A 16,645-nucleotide genomic window follows, 5' to 3' on the forward strand; every position below is an offset into this window, starting at 1 on the left:
CCAGGCAGGGGTCACCCCCATGGTCTCTTCTCCCCTCCTCCAGCTCCCCATCCCCTACCCCTACTTACCAGCATGGAGTCTGGGTCCAGCTCCCTGTGGCAGTGAGCAGGGACTGCCCAAATCACCGAAGCTCCCCAAATCAATTTGGACCTTTTAATTGGTCTCCTGATTCAATTCAGATTTGGCCACTGAATCAGGACAAATCTCCTTCAAATCAAATTACCACCCGAAGCTTCGCACAGCCCTATGAGGAAGCAAAAAGCCTGCTCTTCTCAGTTTCCCTCCCCCTATCCTGCATGGGCTGTTTGTGCACAGGGAATAACTGCACTCTGGAAGTAAGCTAGGAGTGATGTCCTCAGCAAACATGAACCTTTTTATGATAGCCTGGGCAGTGCCCTGTTCATTGCACAAACATCGTAATGCTGCAGAGGGAAGGAGCAGGGAGGAAATGCAAAAAAGAACATCAATATTAAACTCGGCATTTGTCTTTGCACTTTAAAACACGGGCAAAGCGGAAACAAGCAAAAATGTTGGCTACTGAATTTATGACCTCTCTGCATTCCATTTGCGGTTAGTAATGTCATGGTAAAGAAGAGTGAGGTTATCATTTTCCACCTACTGCCTGAAGGTCACACAGTGCAAACAACAAGAGGCCAAAGTACAAACTGTCTCAAACTGTACATTGAAAAAAATCCAGTTGTGCCTGCCCCATTAAATGTGATGCATACTAATCTGTGGTTACAGGTATGATCTCTTATCAGCTCACTGCAAGTCTCCAGTTTCCAAACATGACATGCACATGCCTTATGTAAAGAATATCATGTGCATATGCATAGATTGCAAGGCTGGAAGGGGCCTCAGAAGATCATCGGGTCCTGTCCCCTGCACCAGGCAGGAAAAACAACAGGGGTCAGGTGACCACAGCGAGGCGACCGTCCAGTCTCCTCTTGAAGATTTCCAGGGTAGGTGACTGCATCACCTCTGGAGGGAGCTTATTCCAAAGTCTGGACACCCTAGCCATGAACAAGTTTTTCCTAATGTTGAGCCTGAATCGATCTTCCCTGAGTTTGTGGCCATTACTCCTGGTTATCCCCAAGGGTGACCTGGTGAACAGTTGTTCACCAAGCCCTTGATGTATGCCCCTGATGTAGCGGTAAGCCACTATCAAGTCCCCGCTCAGCCTTCTCTTTTTCAGGCTGAAGAGTCCCAGGTCCCTCAGCCTTTCATCGTATGGCTTGCCATGCAAGTCTCTGATGATATAGGTGGCTCTTCTCCGGACTCTCTTGAGTTTTACCATGTCTTTGTTGAAGTGCGGGGCCTAAAACTGGACGCAGTACTCCAGCTGCAGTCTCCCAATGCCAAGTAGAGCGGAAGAATCACTTCCTTGGTTTTGCTGGAGATACATCAATTGATGCATGCCAGGGTATTATTTGCCCTGTTGGCTATGGCATCACACTGCCAGCTTATATTCACACTGTGGTCTATTATCACCCCAGGTCCCCTTCATTCTTGTTGCTGGTCAGTTTGGCATTGCCAAGCCTGTAGGTGTATGGAGGAGGGGGGTTGTCCCCAGATGGAGCATTTTCATAGCAGAGCCTAACACAGCTGTTTGGAGGCACTGAATCTCTTTGTTCAGAAACACAGGGTACATTTAGGCACTTTTACAGACACCTATTATTTTTTACAAGAACTACTACAAAAATGTGTCACTTTCCCTAGTTCCTTCTATACTTTCGTGGTGTAGGGTGAATACTTGGATTGGTGGACAGTATCTGAATGAACTCCCTCAAAGAAGTCCTGACCAGGGAACCGACTTCCTAAATTTTTTTTCCTCTCTCCAAACTAGAGAAGATCCTTACCTTCATAGTGCTCTTTCCAGATGGAAACTTTTAGACTGCATCAGCTTTTTTCAATGTTACCCTTCCCTCTCCTCCTTCTCTCTTTTTCTAGCAGCTTTAACTCTTCCAAAGTTACTTCCACATACTGGTTCTACATCTTCCGTGAGTGCCAGTGCCCTATTTTTGTACAGCACCTAGTACAATGGGGTCCTGTCCAAGGATAAGAATAGTAACACTAACGAGGGGTTTTTCATGAACTTAAAACACAGGAGTAAATGTTTGAATGATTAAGGCCTGATTGCATGGGAAAGTGGAATCACTGCAAAGTACACCAGCTTTTACTCCTAACCCTTCCCTTATGCATGTTTCAGATGTTACCTTTTGCACTACCAAGTGAAAAATTTGATAAAGAAATGTGATTTTTAGAAGCTGATGATGATACACTGTAGAAGGAAGCCCATCTTTTAATTTGCATTTCAGACTGGTCTGCATAGACTTCTCCCCCCAGCCCCGTTCAGCTACCAGTGCAGCTAGGGTCTTTCTGCAGCTATTACTGTGAAGCATTACTCACCCAATTTATAGATGGGGGTTCAAAGAATGGAAATTGTTAGCCAGAGAAATAGCCAGCTTAATGAGTAGTCCTGCTGCATATGCCTTTTAGGGGCTTGTTTATGGTGTGTGCGTTATGAAAACAAATGTTTTATTAATCTACAACAGAAGAACTCAAGTCACAGTAAATTAACTCAACAGAAAGTATGCAAGGCAGCGTCCATAAAATTAACACTGTTGTTCTGCTAATCCTACTGGTGAGCACTGCCATGGGGCAAGAAGTATTCAGTCACTGAAAGCCCCAGAAGTACTGTGCCTCTCAGCCATCCCCAAGTTATTACAGCTGTCTCATGCTCCTGATACTCTGGTCTATCAGCAGAGCTCTTCATGGACATCTGTTAAAAACTGAACATCAGCAGCCTGACTCCTCACTGCTTTACATCTCATTTATACCCAGGTAAGTAAGCAGATAAGACGACTGAATCAAAACAATACACAGTTTTATATACCCACTTTGTCCAGGTGTAACTGAATGCATGAGTTGCAAAGCAAAGGCAAACAGGACCTAAATACTGACTTTCCATCCAGCCTTGCATTTGTGCAGTCACTGCCCCCCCAAGTCCAATCCCAGAAATTAAGGATGTGAACCTTACAGTGGTCTGAATGAGGATTTTCATGTATTTTGTTTTGGCGTCTCCCTAATTTCATATTTTTTCAGTCACTAATTAAAAGAACAAACAAAAACAAAATCTCTTGCTCTTTATGACCCCCCAGTTACGTAGTCAGTCATTGGGAAAATGACTCAGATATACTGGCTTCCAGTCCTTTGTTCCAACTGTGAGAAAATGCTCCATTCCTAGAGGTATCTTCACAGAAAATCAAACTCACACACAAATCATTCAACCCAGCAGACCCAGTGTTGCAGAAAATGATCTTCCTGGCTTAAAGGTCCCTACATTTCATAATCTCTAGAGGCAGAAAAGCTAATTCTTCCATCAAGCAGCTAGGAAAAGCCATACCAGGCATTCCACTGTTGTTTTCTTGAAGTCTGGTTCGGGGGGGGGGTGGGATTCTGGTTATAGGACAGAACAGCCCAGGTGTGCTAAGTACCATACAGATCTACAGGAAGACGGTTATCAAAGAATGCAAAATATACACCCCAAACAAGCCCCAAAACCACAAATGAGAAAAAGAAACAGACCACACAGACAAATGATTCATTTTAAGACAGACGTATGGCTTGGTAGTTCTGTAGGGCAAAGGCAGTGGGAATGGTGTGCGTGGGGGTGCAGAATTAAAAATAAGCAAGGGAATGGAAAGAAAAAATGATGAAGAAAGGCAGTGAGGTACACAAGGGGCAGGGGAGACTATAGCTGTGGGGGAAAGGAGGGAAGTGAATCATAAAAAATGAGGGTTGGAAGGGACCTCAGTAGGTCAATCTAGTCCAACCCCCTGCTCAGAGCAGGACTATCCCTAACCATATCATCCCAGCCAAAGAGATGGAACCAAGAGCTAGTTTGCAGAAAGGAAAGACTGTCCAGACCTCACTGATGTCTAGGGATGTGGAAGTCACAGCTACCAGGAAAACTTGGTCCCTGGGGCCTGCTCACATCCCAGCAGTTCTGTTCTTCCTCCCCTACTTTTCTGGAGTGGAGTCCAAAGACCTGCTGTGGACTGGCACCTTCAAACAATGGTTGTCCCAATCCAGCCAGGCTTCAGGCAGGACCTCACAATCTAGCTGACTGCACAGTGGAGTATCTGCTTCATATATGGATGGATAGTTTCCTCAATTAGTGACCTGTACCAAAAGTTTATAAGTTCTCCTTACCTGCCAGCTGGCTTGAAGGAAAAAAAAGATGGGTAGCTTGAATAATTTTATCCCAGCCTTAGCTGGCATCTCAAGTTGGAATGAAGCATTGTGTGCTGGAACCTATAACTACCGGGACCCTCATCCTAGATTAAAATACAAAGATGGCAGCATTCAGCTGTCATTTAAGTTACAGGAACTGCTGCTCCTGGATATTTGGTGGGTTGTCAGCAGAGCATGGAGAAGGCCCAGCATACCCTGCATGTAAGAAGAGTTTGTCCATGGCTTCCTGCCCCAGTTCCTAGCCTCCCCCTGTAGACAGCCCTACAAAAGTACTCACTATTTTTGAGGTAGCACAGAGAGTTGGTGTCACTGTGGGAGGCTTGGCTGCACTTTGGGGTGGAGGCAGGGAAAACCTCTGCCCTGTGTCCGGAGGAGGAGAACAGTGAATCCGGGCTTCTAGTCTCTCAGGTTCATGTTTATAGGATTCAAGGAGAAATGCAGGCTGCTTGGTCACTTGTGTTGGGGTAGACGGAGAAGAGGAGAGGCCGGAAGCTGCAAAAACAAAGAAATTGTTACTGAAGTTCAGTTCAGAACAAGAGCAAAGATCTAAGCCAAGCCATGCTCAGGCTTCCTCTCTGCATTTTTCTTGCCTTTCCCCAACCCCCCCGCCCAAATCAACATACATTAAAGAAAATTTATTCAGCTCCTACTCTTCTAGCAGCTCTGAATTGTGTTTACACAGACAGATCTAGCCATCCTTATTATCCAAACAGGAACCAGTAAAGCAGCTCTCTTTAAAGGAGAAAATTCACGTATAAAGTTTGTTGATATACCTGCACACAAACAGCCAGGACCTCATTCCCCTCCCTTACAGGCTAGGGCAAATGAGGCCGGTTATGTCTGTGAAAACTACAAGAAGAGGTGAACAGGTCTACATGACGTGAACCAAGTTGCACCCGATGACACTTGGTCTGAATTTGTCCCACCTTCTGTACTTAAGAAATGTGTATGCAGACAGAAGAAGCTCGTTTATAGAAAGGAAGTGAATGAACAGTTTCATATCAGCACCAGAAGTCACACAAATGTTTCAGACCCTGACAAATATGCCCACAGGCACTCCAGCTCAGCTGCTCCTTAAGGCTCATGGGGTCTAGCCCCCTGCATAGATACAGGATAAACCATCCTAGATGGATGTCTACCCAGCCCAGTGGTTCTCAACCTTGTTACACGTGAGACTTCACTCAGAAAATGCCATACCTGAGCTTTCACACATTTTTTTTGACTACAGAAAAATAATACAACAATTTTTCTGCTGCAAAGTACTCAAAAAGGCCACAGCAGTTCCAAATAGTTTTGACATTATGGACTCCTTTTTGAAGTCTCTTAGGTTTATCTTATAAGCCATAGGTAGGTGTTTGCACACCTAACAGTTCTAATTTCACGTGGCATCCCAAAAGCACCCTTAAAAGAACCTCACAGCACTCCAGGGTGCTGCAACGCCCTAGCTGAGAATCACTGATCTAGCCTCTTCTTGAAAACCTCCAGTGAAGGAGGTCACAACTTCCCTGGGCAGCTTGTTCCACTGTCCTAAGATTCTTTTTTAGGATTTTTTTCCTGAAATACCAGCTATATCCACCTTCCTCCTGATCCCTTGTCTATGCTAAGAATCTCTTAGCAGAGGTTTACTTCCCAAGTGTAAAGTGTTGCTTGCATCATCAACAATTACATCACTTATTACACTAGGAACTTTTTGTGATGCTGTGATGCTTTTTGTGATGCCTGACAATGCTGGCATCACCGCATGACGTAGCTCCACCACAACATCACAACCTGGGTAGAGAAGCCATGGAAGATGCTTTCTATCCCAACTTGCACTAACCTCAGAGCATGCTGAGCACCTCTCTGTGCAAGACCCTGCCTCAATACAGCTGGATGGCATTTTTAAAGGGAATTTTGTACTTAATGAAACTAAGCAGTAAACCCCAAGGGGCTGAAGTCAGTAACCTGTTACCTATGGACATTTTTACCTAGTTTTTATCCTAGGTGGCATTTCGCACCATTTAGTTTATTTAGGTTTATGAAGCGCCTGGCAGATGTACAACTAACACTGCTATGGGATCTGATGCACACTCCCAAAAACTGTGGTTTCTGCCATGCTACCTGTGCATGGCAGGAGGCATGGCTGTGGGATCAGGGATCAGATTCCCATTACACTATATTACCAGTGCAGGGGAAGCCCAGGTGCCAGGCTGTAGCCTTGAACATGGGGCCCTAGCTTGCCTGGCATAGCTACTCATCCCAGTTTGTCACCTCTCTCTGGGCCTAGCCATACACCCACTCACTCCCTACCACTGGAATGGCCAGCCTAGCGCTGACTCTTCACTCCTTCCAGTATAAGCCCCTGACCTGCAAGAGGAAACGTCTGGCAACAAGGTTCATTCCTGTATCTAGTCTGCTGCACCCTTGGCTCATGCTGCTACTGGCTTCTTGATAGACTTGCTGGATACCTGACCTGGCTTGCCCATGGACCCCAAGTTTTGCTCGATCCTTTGGATACCTGACTCAGCTAGCCTCCTGACCTCATGCTCTGCTCTACCCTCTGGATCTTTGACTTGGTTCCTCAGACAGTTGTCCTGGCTTCTGGATTCCCTGCACTCAGACATGGTACGCTGCCTTGTTGTTAACAATAACATGTCCCCATGGATCAGAGAGTGATAATTGTGGGTCTGTCTGTATTGCCCATTCTAACCCAGACACAGACAACGTCTAATGCAAAGCACCCCTGGAGGATGTGGATAAAGAAGTGTGACACTGTGAACTTCATATTGCTTCCAGCGGGGATCAGAGTACTCAGCATCTAGCAGGATTTAACAGAGATGGTTAATGTTCCTATTGGATTCTCGGTTTCAGACAAGATTAGACACGTAGTGCCTGGGAAAGTGTTTTATCGTCAGTCTTTTTTTTTTTTTTCCTTTTTACAGATGTGTAAACGTTTCGAGTGCTGAGGGTGCAGGGATGAACTGTAACTGAGCAAACTGACAAACCACTAAAAGGAAAAAAAAACAATTTATCTGAGCATCCTGCTGCTGGGATGTGTTCATCCTGAGCCAATGTCCTCAGCACGTCAACAGAAACCACTTCCAAGTACAACACACGGTGCCAAAAAGGGCTATTACCAGACACAAGGGAGCCACAGACTAGCGGTCCTGACAAGGCTGGCACATTAACTATAGAGGACAGCTCTAGGACACTGCAGGAGGTGTATCAAAGGAGACCAATGAAACAGCACTCTTTATGACCTATGGGAACTATTCTCACTCTGTTATAAGGCTATGACAGCCTGTTAAGAGCATCCAAATGTGAGTCAAGAAGTTTTGGTCCTCCCAGTTCTGCCAGAGACTTCCTGCAGACTAAGCAGTACAAACTGCATTTTGAAAAATATCCATTAGTTTTTCAGAGCCTCAGTTTTGGAAGCCAAACATAAGATACCTATGGGTTGATGTGCATAGGTAATAAGCACTCATCAATCCAAAGTTAATAAGAATATTTGGTCCCCAGACATCAACTGACATCTCAATTTGCTCATCCACAGCTGAAGTACCCAATATTAGAGCACACTTTTGCAAGTTTGGGCTGCATGCTCTCTGACTTGGTTCATCCATCTGCAAAGCAGGGCTCACAATTCTAACTGAATGGACATGACTAGATTACCTGACAGGCTTTTCCATCTAAATATCCCATCTCATAAGTTTTATAGTCATCTCTCTCTGAATTACACAGATATATAATTCATGCCTGTACATCTCTGTAAGAGCCTCAGATGGAGAATGCTACAGAAATACTAAATATTATTGTGATTGTTATTAAAACAGAATGTTTGCTGCTGTTACAGAGCTCAGCACTGAAAATCAAACATCAGAAACTTTGTAAAAGCCCATCTCATTAAAAATGCATATTTCAGACTTTTTTTTTTTTTTTTAACCATGCCAAAATCAATTTTGGACTAATAAAATTGTGCAGTAAAACAAAATATATTGAACTGGCATCTTAACAGCCATATTTTGACAAATATCTGAAGGTGTATGTATATGCAGTGGCTGCACTCGCCTATCACACTTGTTTATTATCTTTATATAAAGTGCATTTTCCTTCTTTATATGAAGAAAAAAAAAATATATATATATATATAATAATATATATAATATCTCACATGGTTAACAACAGCTCACATCAGAGAAGAGCATGGTCCAAATGCAGTAAAGAAAGGTTTAACTTCTCTTCTTGAAAAGAAAAGAAAAAAGCCCCTTCACATTTGTAACTAAAAGCTCTCCCGGCCAATTCAGGCAGAACAAACGATGCTATGGAGACAGTACACTTAAAATAATGAGGCAGTAAGGACTAGCCAGCAATTTTAAACACCTCTACAATGAAAGCAAGAAAACTGTCACTGATGCCGGATATGGAAGGGAGAAATCTTTGATATCCTCCCAGAACTTCAGTGGTTTTATTAAGGAGATGACCTCATGCCACACAGACTCACTGCCCCTTTACCCTACAGCTTTGTATAATTAAACAATTAAGTGTCTTTATATAATCAAATCTAAGCAGCTGTTTTTTCTCCAATGAACAGATAAAGTAGTACTTTTAGTCAACACTAATAAAGAGATAAGAGATTAGACGCAGGCTTGTTGGGTCATCTAGTGAAACATCTGCTGTGCAAGACTGTCTTATACTTTCCACTGATTCTTTTTGTCCAAATTTAAGGAGTGCAAAAATTGTGCTTTATCCCACCCCATCACTGTAAAACATTGCATTTCATTTCTGACAGCACTGCTTCCTGTTGACAGTTATTAGCACTGATATTTTACTTTAATTTTTAATTTGAATAATATAATGAAGCTGCAGTTACATTACAGTACATCCTCAATATAGTACAGATGCGAGAACCTCCTTCCACAGAAAAACAATGCTTCATTAATATTTTGCCATATACATAACAGGCTGCAGACATCGATGTACAGTTAAAAGTATGCTTTTAACCATGCAAAAGACAGAGTAGATTTGCACCCTTATAGACTATATATGCTTTTGTAAGTAGAGGGCTTACTTCATCAGATGCTGTAAAGGGACTGCAGGAAGCAGAGCTGCTAAACAGAAAGCAGTGATGAGCACACATGCTCGTAATCATGCCGCTATGAGGTGCTGCATTTCCCCATATAAAGTATAGGAAGATGTTAGATATTGCTATTTAGTGAATGTTGACTTTTAAAATAACAATCATGACAACTACCCAAATATAAACCCGTTTTTCATTGTGTTCACCTGAAACATGGGATTTTCAGCACAGGTCTGACTAAAAAAACAAAAACCACTCAAACCCTTACAGAAAGGGCAAAAGTAGCATGCTTCAACTTTGGCAGCAATACACTGTTGACTTGTCTAGAACCAAAACACCACCCTTAATTTCAGTAAAATAAAGGCGAGTCGCAGAAAATATGATCCAGTGCGCGTATACCACGTGGGCCCTGCTGTGGAACAGTTTCTCTGCATTTAAGCAGCCTCATTTGGGGTCCAGCTGGCACAACCCATGATCCATGGGGCCCAGGCAGATAAAGAGAGTACTGAAAGTAAGAGCAGCCAGGGGCAATATCCTTGGTCAGCTCAGAGTGGAAACAGACATCACCTTTTGTTGCCTTTGTGCTACTATAAAACTTTTGATAACAGCACAAAGACAACTATTTGTAGCACATCCCCTTGGTGTGCTACAAATAGTGAAAAGAATGAAGCTGGTATCAATTTGTGCTGCTGTTTAGTGATGGATGTCGGTTTACTTTATCGCCCAAGAGCACGGGCAGTCCAGAGCTGCCTAGGCTCTCTAGCCCCACTGGCAAGTGACTCCAGGGGCTTGAGGGGATTGATCCTGTGCACCCCAGGGATTCTTGTGCACGATCGAGCCCCTCAATGCCTGTGGGTGCCTGGCTTTCCCTACTTACAGAGATGCCCCTCTGAGATGTCCAGAGCATGTCTTGGCAAATGGGAAAAGTTGGGGTTTCCTTGATTACTAAGATGCAGCCCTGGGATCCCTAGGGCATGCCTTAGTAAGTAGGAAAAGTTGGGGTTTCCCTGCTTACCAACACATGCCCCCCCAGGGCACACCCTGACTTTCCAGGAAGTGCACCCCTGCTTTCCGTGCTTACTGAGGTACATCCCAGAGATGCTGGGGTGAGATCCTTAAGTGGGGAAAGCTGGGTAGGTACTCCCAAGGGCAGGACAATGGGCGATGTGCATTTTGCCCAGTGAAGCAAATCAGCTGTATCTGGACATAACCCAGCACAGCTGATCCGCTTTGTTTAGCAACATCTGTTTCTACCCAGAGATAGTTTGTCTTAAGAGATACAGCAATTTTTCTTTATACAGACCAGCTCTTCACACAATTACTTCCTTTAAAGCCCTGATTTTGAGCAACTCCAAGCCTCTCCCACTCAGGCATTCCAAACCAACCCGCCAGGGAGATGCAACAGGAGAGAATTAATAAGGCAGCATGGAGCAGCTTCAAATGCTCCTAAGTGGCTACTCTTTGAGGTTTCCTACAACAACTGGGCCTCACCAATGTGCCAGCTTTATGCCCCATTCATGATGCGAGAGGATGTGTCTGCTGCTTTCTGTAAGCAAAGAAGCTGATGGCCTGGAGTTTCCTACTGAAGCATCCTCTCCACCAGATAGCTCCACTACCTACCTATATTTATCAGAGATTATACTCATTCCCTTACAGGTAAAAAGAACAGTACCTGCACTACACTCTCCAGACCTCTCATAACCTCACAAAGCAGGGATCAGAGGAACAGACAAAGCTGATGTTTTACAACCTCCCTGACGCCTCTGTACAGAAATGTCAGTTTTAGGTGGTACCTGAATGACACCGCCTATGGGGATCACCTGGCACCACATACTATCGTCAGCATTTTGCTAACAGGTTTTGTCTTTTCATTTATTTATCTGTTTGTAATCTTATTGATAGGACTGGTGAAAACTATTACAAGCAAGACTAAATCACAGCTAGGTTCTCGTGTGATAGTATATCTGATCAGTCCTCTCCCATACACAAGTCCAGTATGTGATCAGTAAATACAGGCACTGCCGAGAGGTTTTTGTATCCTCAAGTCTACGTATTTGCTTATAGCTTTAAGATCAAGCATCTTAAAAGAACACAGGAAAGAAATTCCAATTTGCTGGGGCTTCAAGTGATGAGTCTCCTCTAATTCCTTCCATAAATCAGGACAACACTCTCATTTCATTTGAATTCTCCTGCTAGCAATGAAAAGAAGAGTAGGCAGGCTATAGCTGATGAATTTTAAGCAGTATCAGGAACCCACACTGAATCTGAGCCGGGCCTATCATTAGTTCATTAGGCTGATTCATTCCTCAGGCAGAACACTAGGTCTGCTTTAGCACTTAAGAAAACAGATGCAAATTACGCTAGATTAAGTTTAGTAGAGCTCAGTGCACATATCCACAGGCAGGTGAAGAGTTACTGTGCACACACAGGATGCATCTATGTGTGTGCTTTACTGCTGACTTGACTAATTAAGCTCTGCAGTAAAGCATCACTGTCAACACATGCACCCATATCAGGATGCAGTAAATTAACGGACTCCGCTGTAGGCTAGTATTGTCCGGGCCAAGTACGATCCTACAGCAGAGTCATTTACTGCACAGAAATGCATGTGTGGACAGTGACCAGGACTGCAGCAGTTTGAGCCAGAGCAGAGCTGCCCGAGGCAGACAGCAGATTCAGGCGTTAGTCAGAGCGCCCCACAGCTTCGGCACTCATACCCCAGCCAGCCCCTCCACCACCTGAAGCATAGGGCTGACCCCTTGAGCCTGCTGACTAAATGTAGACCTGAGCAACCTGAATAGTTACTATGCCAAAGATAACATATATTTCTCCCAGGAACTTTTCCTGCTAATCCCAGCATTTTCAGTTGCACACAAATTCAGGATGATTCCCAGGAGCAGGAGCTCTTGGAGGGAAACAGTACAGCCCATAGTTGGGATGGACAAGTTCTCTCCGTGGTGGTGGTCAAACATTAGAGTCTTTCAGCTTTTTCGCTGATTATGATAAAGCCACAATCCATGTGACTTTATCATGACCGTCATGAAACTCAAGAAAACCAACATCAAGAGCTAGGATCTCACAGGGGCCCAAGGAAAGGCTACAAAGGACACATTGAGGGCATAACTCAAGAAAATGGATGCCAACACCAAGAGCTAGGAGAAGCTGGCTCCCGATTGACTCCAATGACATTGCAACCTCAACCAAGCAGCAGCCCGTTTGAGGTAAAGCACCTCACCCTTGAAGTAACGGAGAGAGAACAGAGGAAGAAAAAGGAGAAGAATCTCAGCTGGTAGCCTACTCTCCCCTGCAGAAAGACCTGCAACTTCTGCAGACGGATCTGTGGCTCAGGGATTGGAGTAAGTCATCTCAAGACCCATCAGCAAGCTGTAGCACAGAACAACCTTGAAACAAGGGACTGCTGACGACACTTCCAGTAGTCCATATCCTCATCAAATCTGAAGGATAATGGCTCCTGCCAGTACAGTCAAACATGACTCTAGAAAATAACAGCAGGTTTAAGAGAATCTGCTTCCCCTTTGTGTGAGCACATGGCTGCATGTTATAGTACCTGAACGGGTAAGAAACATATCATACTAGAGAACAAGACTATTCAGTTAATAGAGTGTGATGTGGATATGTAGGATGCATTTCCATTCCAAAGCAAACTCTAGTTATCTGAACTCAAGTTTCATAGTTATTAGGGTCAGAAGGGACCTGAGCAGATCATCAAGTCCGACCCCTTGCCATGGCAGGAAAGAGTACTGAGGTCAAACGACCCCAGCAAGGTGATTGTCTAGCCTTGTCTTAAAGACCCTCAGGGTAGAAGCCAGCACCAGTTTGCTTGGAAGTTGGTTCCAGACCCCAGCCGCCCTGACAGTGAAACAGCGCCTCCTGATGCCTAATCTGAATTTACCCTCTGCCAGCCTGTGACCATTATTCCTGGTCACTCCTGGCAGTGCTCGGGGGAACAGGGACTCCCCCAATACCTGCTGATCCCCCCTGACCAGTTTGAAAGTGGCCACTAGATCCCCCCTCAGCCTTCTCTTGTGGAGGCTGAACAGGTTCAGGTCCCTGATCATGCGAGTGGCTTCCTCTGGACCCTCTCCATGTTGTCCATATCCCTCCTGAAGTATGGCACCCAGAACTGGACACAGTACTCCAGCTGCAGCCTGACCAGTGTCGCAAGTTAAGCTGGCTCGAGTGAACAGCTGTATTTCCAAGCAACCCAGAATGACTTAGCATGTCTCATTGGTTACTACACTGAGCTTTTGGTTACAGCTCCTGAGAGGCCAGCCAATCCTGGTCAAAAGCACCAGTGCCATCATGGGAAGGGTTTGTGCATGCGTGCAGGGCATAGGTCAAGCCCAACACCCAGGTCATAACTCAAGCTAATTCTGTAGTAAAAACAAGGGCTGAAATATTTCAACTCTCTTTTTCTCCAAATACGTGGGGCACTTGATCTACAACTGGCTAGTGCCTCAGATTTGTCACTGACACCTCTGCATCGCTATTTTATCTTACTACCATTCTGACTTTCATGGGTGTAGCTGACTACGCAGGTGAAGGGCAGTGGTGAATCAGGAGTCCTGTCTGAGTGAAGCTTGAGATTGGCCCCTTCAGCAAGGTCTTTCACATGCAGTCATAGTATAGCACTTAAACAAGCCACTGATACCAGCATCAGTTTGGCTGCTCCTTTCAAGTTACTTCAGAAGAGACATGGGTCGTCTTTGCAGGTTCCATGCTTCCCTTCACTCTCCAAACTAGTTGAGCGTTGAGCATGAGTTCACACATGCAAGCCAGCCACGTGCAGTCCTTAGCCCTTATCAAAGTCATGCCAACCGCTCAGACAAAAAAACCCAGCCTGCAACTGCCTCCCCAGTCTGGCATTAACCCAGGCGTAGCCCTGCATCACATGGCAGAGATTCACATGCTCTCCTGTGCCGTGTGCTGGTTACAGCTGGCTGCTGAGAGGAACACTGCCTACAGCAGCTCTGCTTTATTTATTTAATACACCACCTGGCACTTAAACTCTGGCTGGGTACTTTGTGTTCAGCATTGGAGGCTTTAATGAAACATGTGCCATACAGCAGAGCCTGGTTTCACATTCCATCGCTGACCTCAGGTTTTCAGTCTTTTCAATGCTGTTTTAATGCATGTGGGGGAGTTACTCCCATGTGCGCTGAGAGGTGCAAAACCAGGAGAAGCAACCCAAAGCAAAAGCAAAGATGCATGTGCTCCCTCTGGGGTTAATGTTATGGGAAGGGAGCTTTCAACCTCACAGGTGATTCAGTGTTTGGAAATTCTGCTGGCAAAGACTCTAAGATTTAATTTATATCCTGAATATAACAGTGGCCGATGCTGCCAACTGTTCCAGGTGCCAGGAGAGTAGAGACTGCTGCTGCTGCTTTCTGCAACTGAAACCTCTCCCTGAATCGCTCATGATCACTATCCCAGGGCCCAGCTGAGGCAGGCACAAGTATCACAAACCAAATTACTATCCTTGTCTAACACTTGTTTTTTGGTAGCACCCACATGTGCAAAGTGCTTCATGAACAGGAGAGACCACACAGTCCCTGCCTGAAGCAGCTTGCAGTCAGTCTGAAGGAACTGCGAAAAGAGTGGGGAGAGGGAAACTGCATACAGAACAGGTAATGTGGCCATCTCGTCCAGCACAATATTAAGGAAGATTGCTAGTCTAACTACTAACTTTCTTCAAGCAGATACTTTGAACATTTTTTTGAAACCTTCAAATCTGTTGCTTCTTCCGTGGGCTGTTGTCTGCTTTCACAGCAGAGTAGAATATGGATGGAAAGACGACACAGATGAGCACTTGAAATATCAGGCTTTATCAATTTGCATCAGACCCATATCTCTCTTTGCACAAATCTCTCTTATGGTAAAGGAGACCTGCCATAAAAGAGTTCCAAATTATATTAAAACACTGCTGACAGTTTTAATCCCAACACAAAAAGGTCCACTGAAAGTACTGGAAATTTGCAAAGTATACCTAGTATCTATATAACCAGACCACAGAATAATAATGCACATAAAAACCACACTGATAGTGACCTGGCATGAATGCATGAAAACTCAGTGCTCACTGCAGACAGAAGGGTGCCCCCACCTCTTGATGCATGTCACCAGAGCTGCCAAGGAGCTGCACATGTGCTTCCAATCAGAGGCAGGACCAGAGCAGGGGGGTTGGAGTCATAGGAGCTGGTCGTGACCACAAGCGACCTGCACTGTGAATCAATCCACAGATGTTCCCAAACCTCCTTGGGCTCCAGCTCCCCACAGTGAAAGGAACTGTCCAGCCCCCCGCCAGCCCCGCAGAGCCTCTGCAGTGCAGGCTGAGTCCTGGGTTCCCCCCCAGCACGGTTAACTTGCATTTATGTTCTGCACTGCTCCAAAGGGGGTTGAGTTTTGAGTAATTAAACGTTTGCAAAGTACTCCGAGATCCTTGGGAAAGATGCAAAGGGAGCACAGCACCTTCCCTGTGGTTCCTCTGCTGCTGAAATCCATATCTCTCCTCTCATTAAAAGAAAAATAAATTCTGCCTCCCGCCAGCTCCTTTTAAAATTCCAGAGGAGTCGGAGGGCTGCTCGAGGCCGCGGCGTGCTGCACCCCACAGCGGCTGACTCAGCTCAGGCCTCATCAGGATTCTCCTCTTGCCAACCTGGGAATTAATCTTCGCCACATGTGGCCTGGCACAGACAGCACACGGTGCTTTCTAGCACACCTGCAGGAGTCCAGCTGAAGGAATGACTAATGACTCTCTAGCTTGCATTTGATTGGAAATAAATTGCTAGGACCTTCTCCTGATCCCTTTGAACTCAATGGGAAAATTTCCATAGGCTTCCACTGCTCATAACTGAACATTAAAAGCAGTACAAGCAGCTGCTTCAGAGAGTTTTGGTCAGCTCAGATCACAGCTCTCACCAGATGCCAGGCTGCCAGTGGGCAACTCTCCCTTCTGAGCCATGTTTCACACAGCTCTCCTGTTTCATAGATTTCATAGACATTAGGGCTGGAAGGGACCTCGGAAGATCATCGAGTCCAGCTCTCTGCCCAAAGGGCAGGAAATCAGCTGGGGTCATAGGATCCCAGCAAGATAAGCATCCAATTTACTCTTGAAGGTGTTCAATGTAGGTGCTTGGGGGCTCGGACAGTAAAGAAATTCTTCCTTATGTCCAGCCTGAAACGGTCTTGCAGGAGTTTGTGACCGTTCGACCTCGTCATCCCTCCGGGCGCTCTGGTGAACAAACGTTCCCCCAGATCCTGGTGGTCACCCCTGATAAACTTATAGGTGGCCATCAGATCACCCCTGAGCCT

At 45.2% G+C, this 16,645-nt stretch overlaps 1 protein-coding gene across 3 annotated transcripts in view; it reads right to left on the bottom strand.

Moving 5' to 3' along the window:
* The window catches only part of PRKAG2 (protein kinase AMP-activated non-catalytic subunit gamma 2), a 328,707-nt gene that overhangs the window by 118,051 nt on the left and 194,011 nt on the right, over positions 1-16,645 (bottom strand). For all 3 annotated transcript variants that reach the window (XM_019530337.1, XM_019530343.1, XM_019530349.1), the window contains one exon: positions 4,535-4,749. In XM_019530337.1, the coding sequence (XP_019385882.1) occupies positions 4,535-4,749 (215 nt within the window). The remainder of the gene's footprint in view (positions 1-4,534; positions 4,750-16,645) is intronic.

This window comes from Crocodylus porosus, unplaced genomic scaffold, assembly GCF_001723895.1.
Source record: "Crocodylus porosus isolate Cpor-Errol unplaced genomic scaffold, CroPor_comp1, whole genome shotgun sequence".
In the NCBI taxonomy this organism is placed as follows: Eukaryota; Metazoa; Chordata; order Crocodylia; family Crocodylidae; genus Crocodylus; species Crocodylus porosus.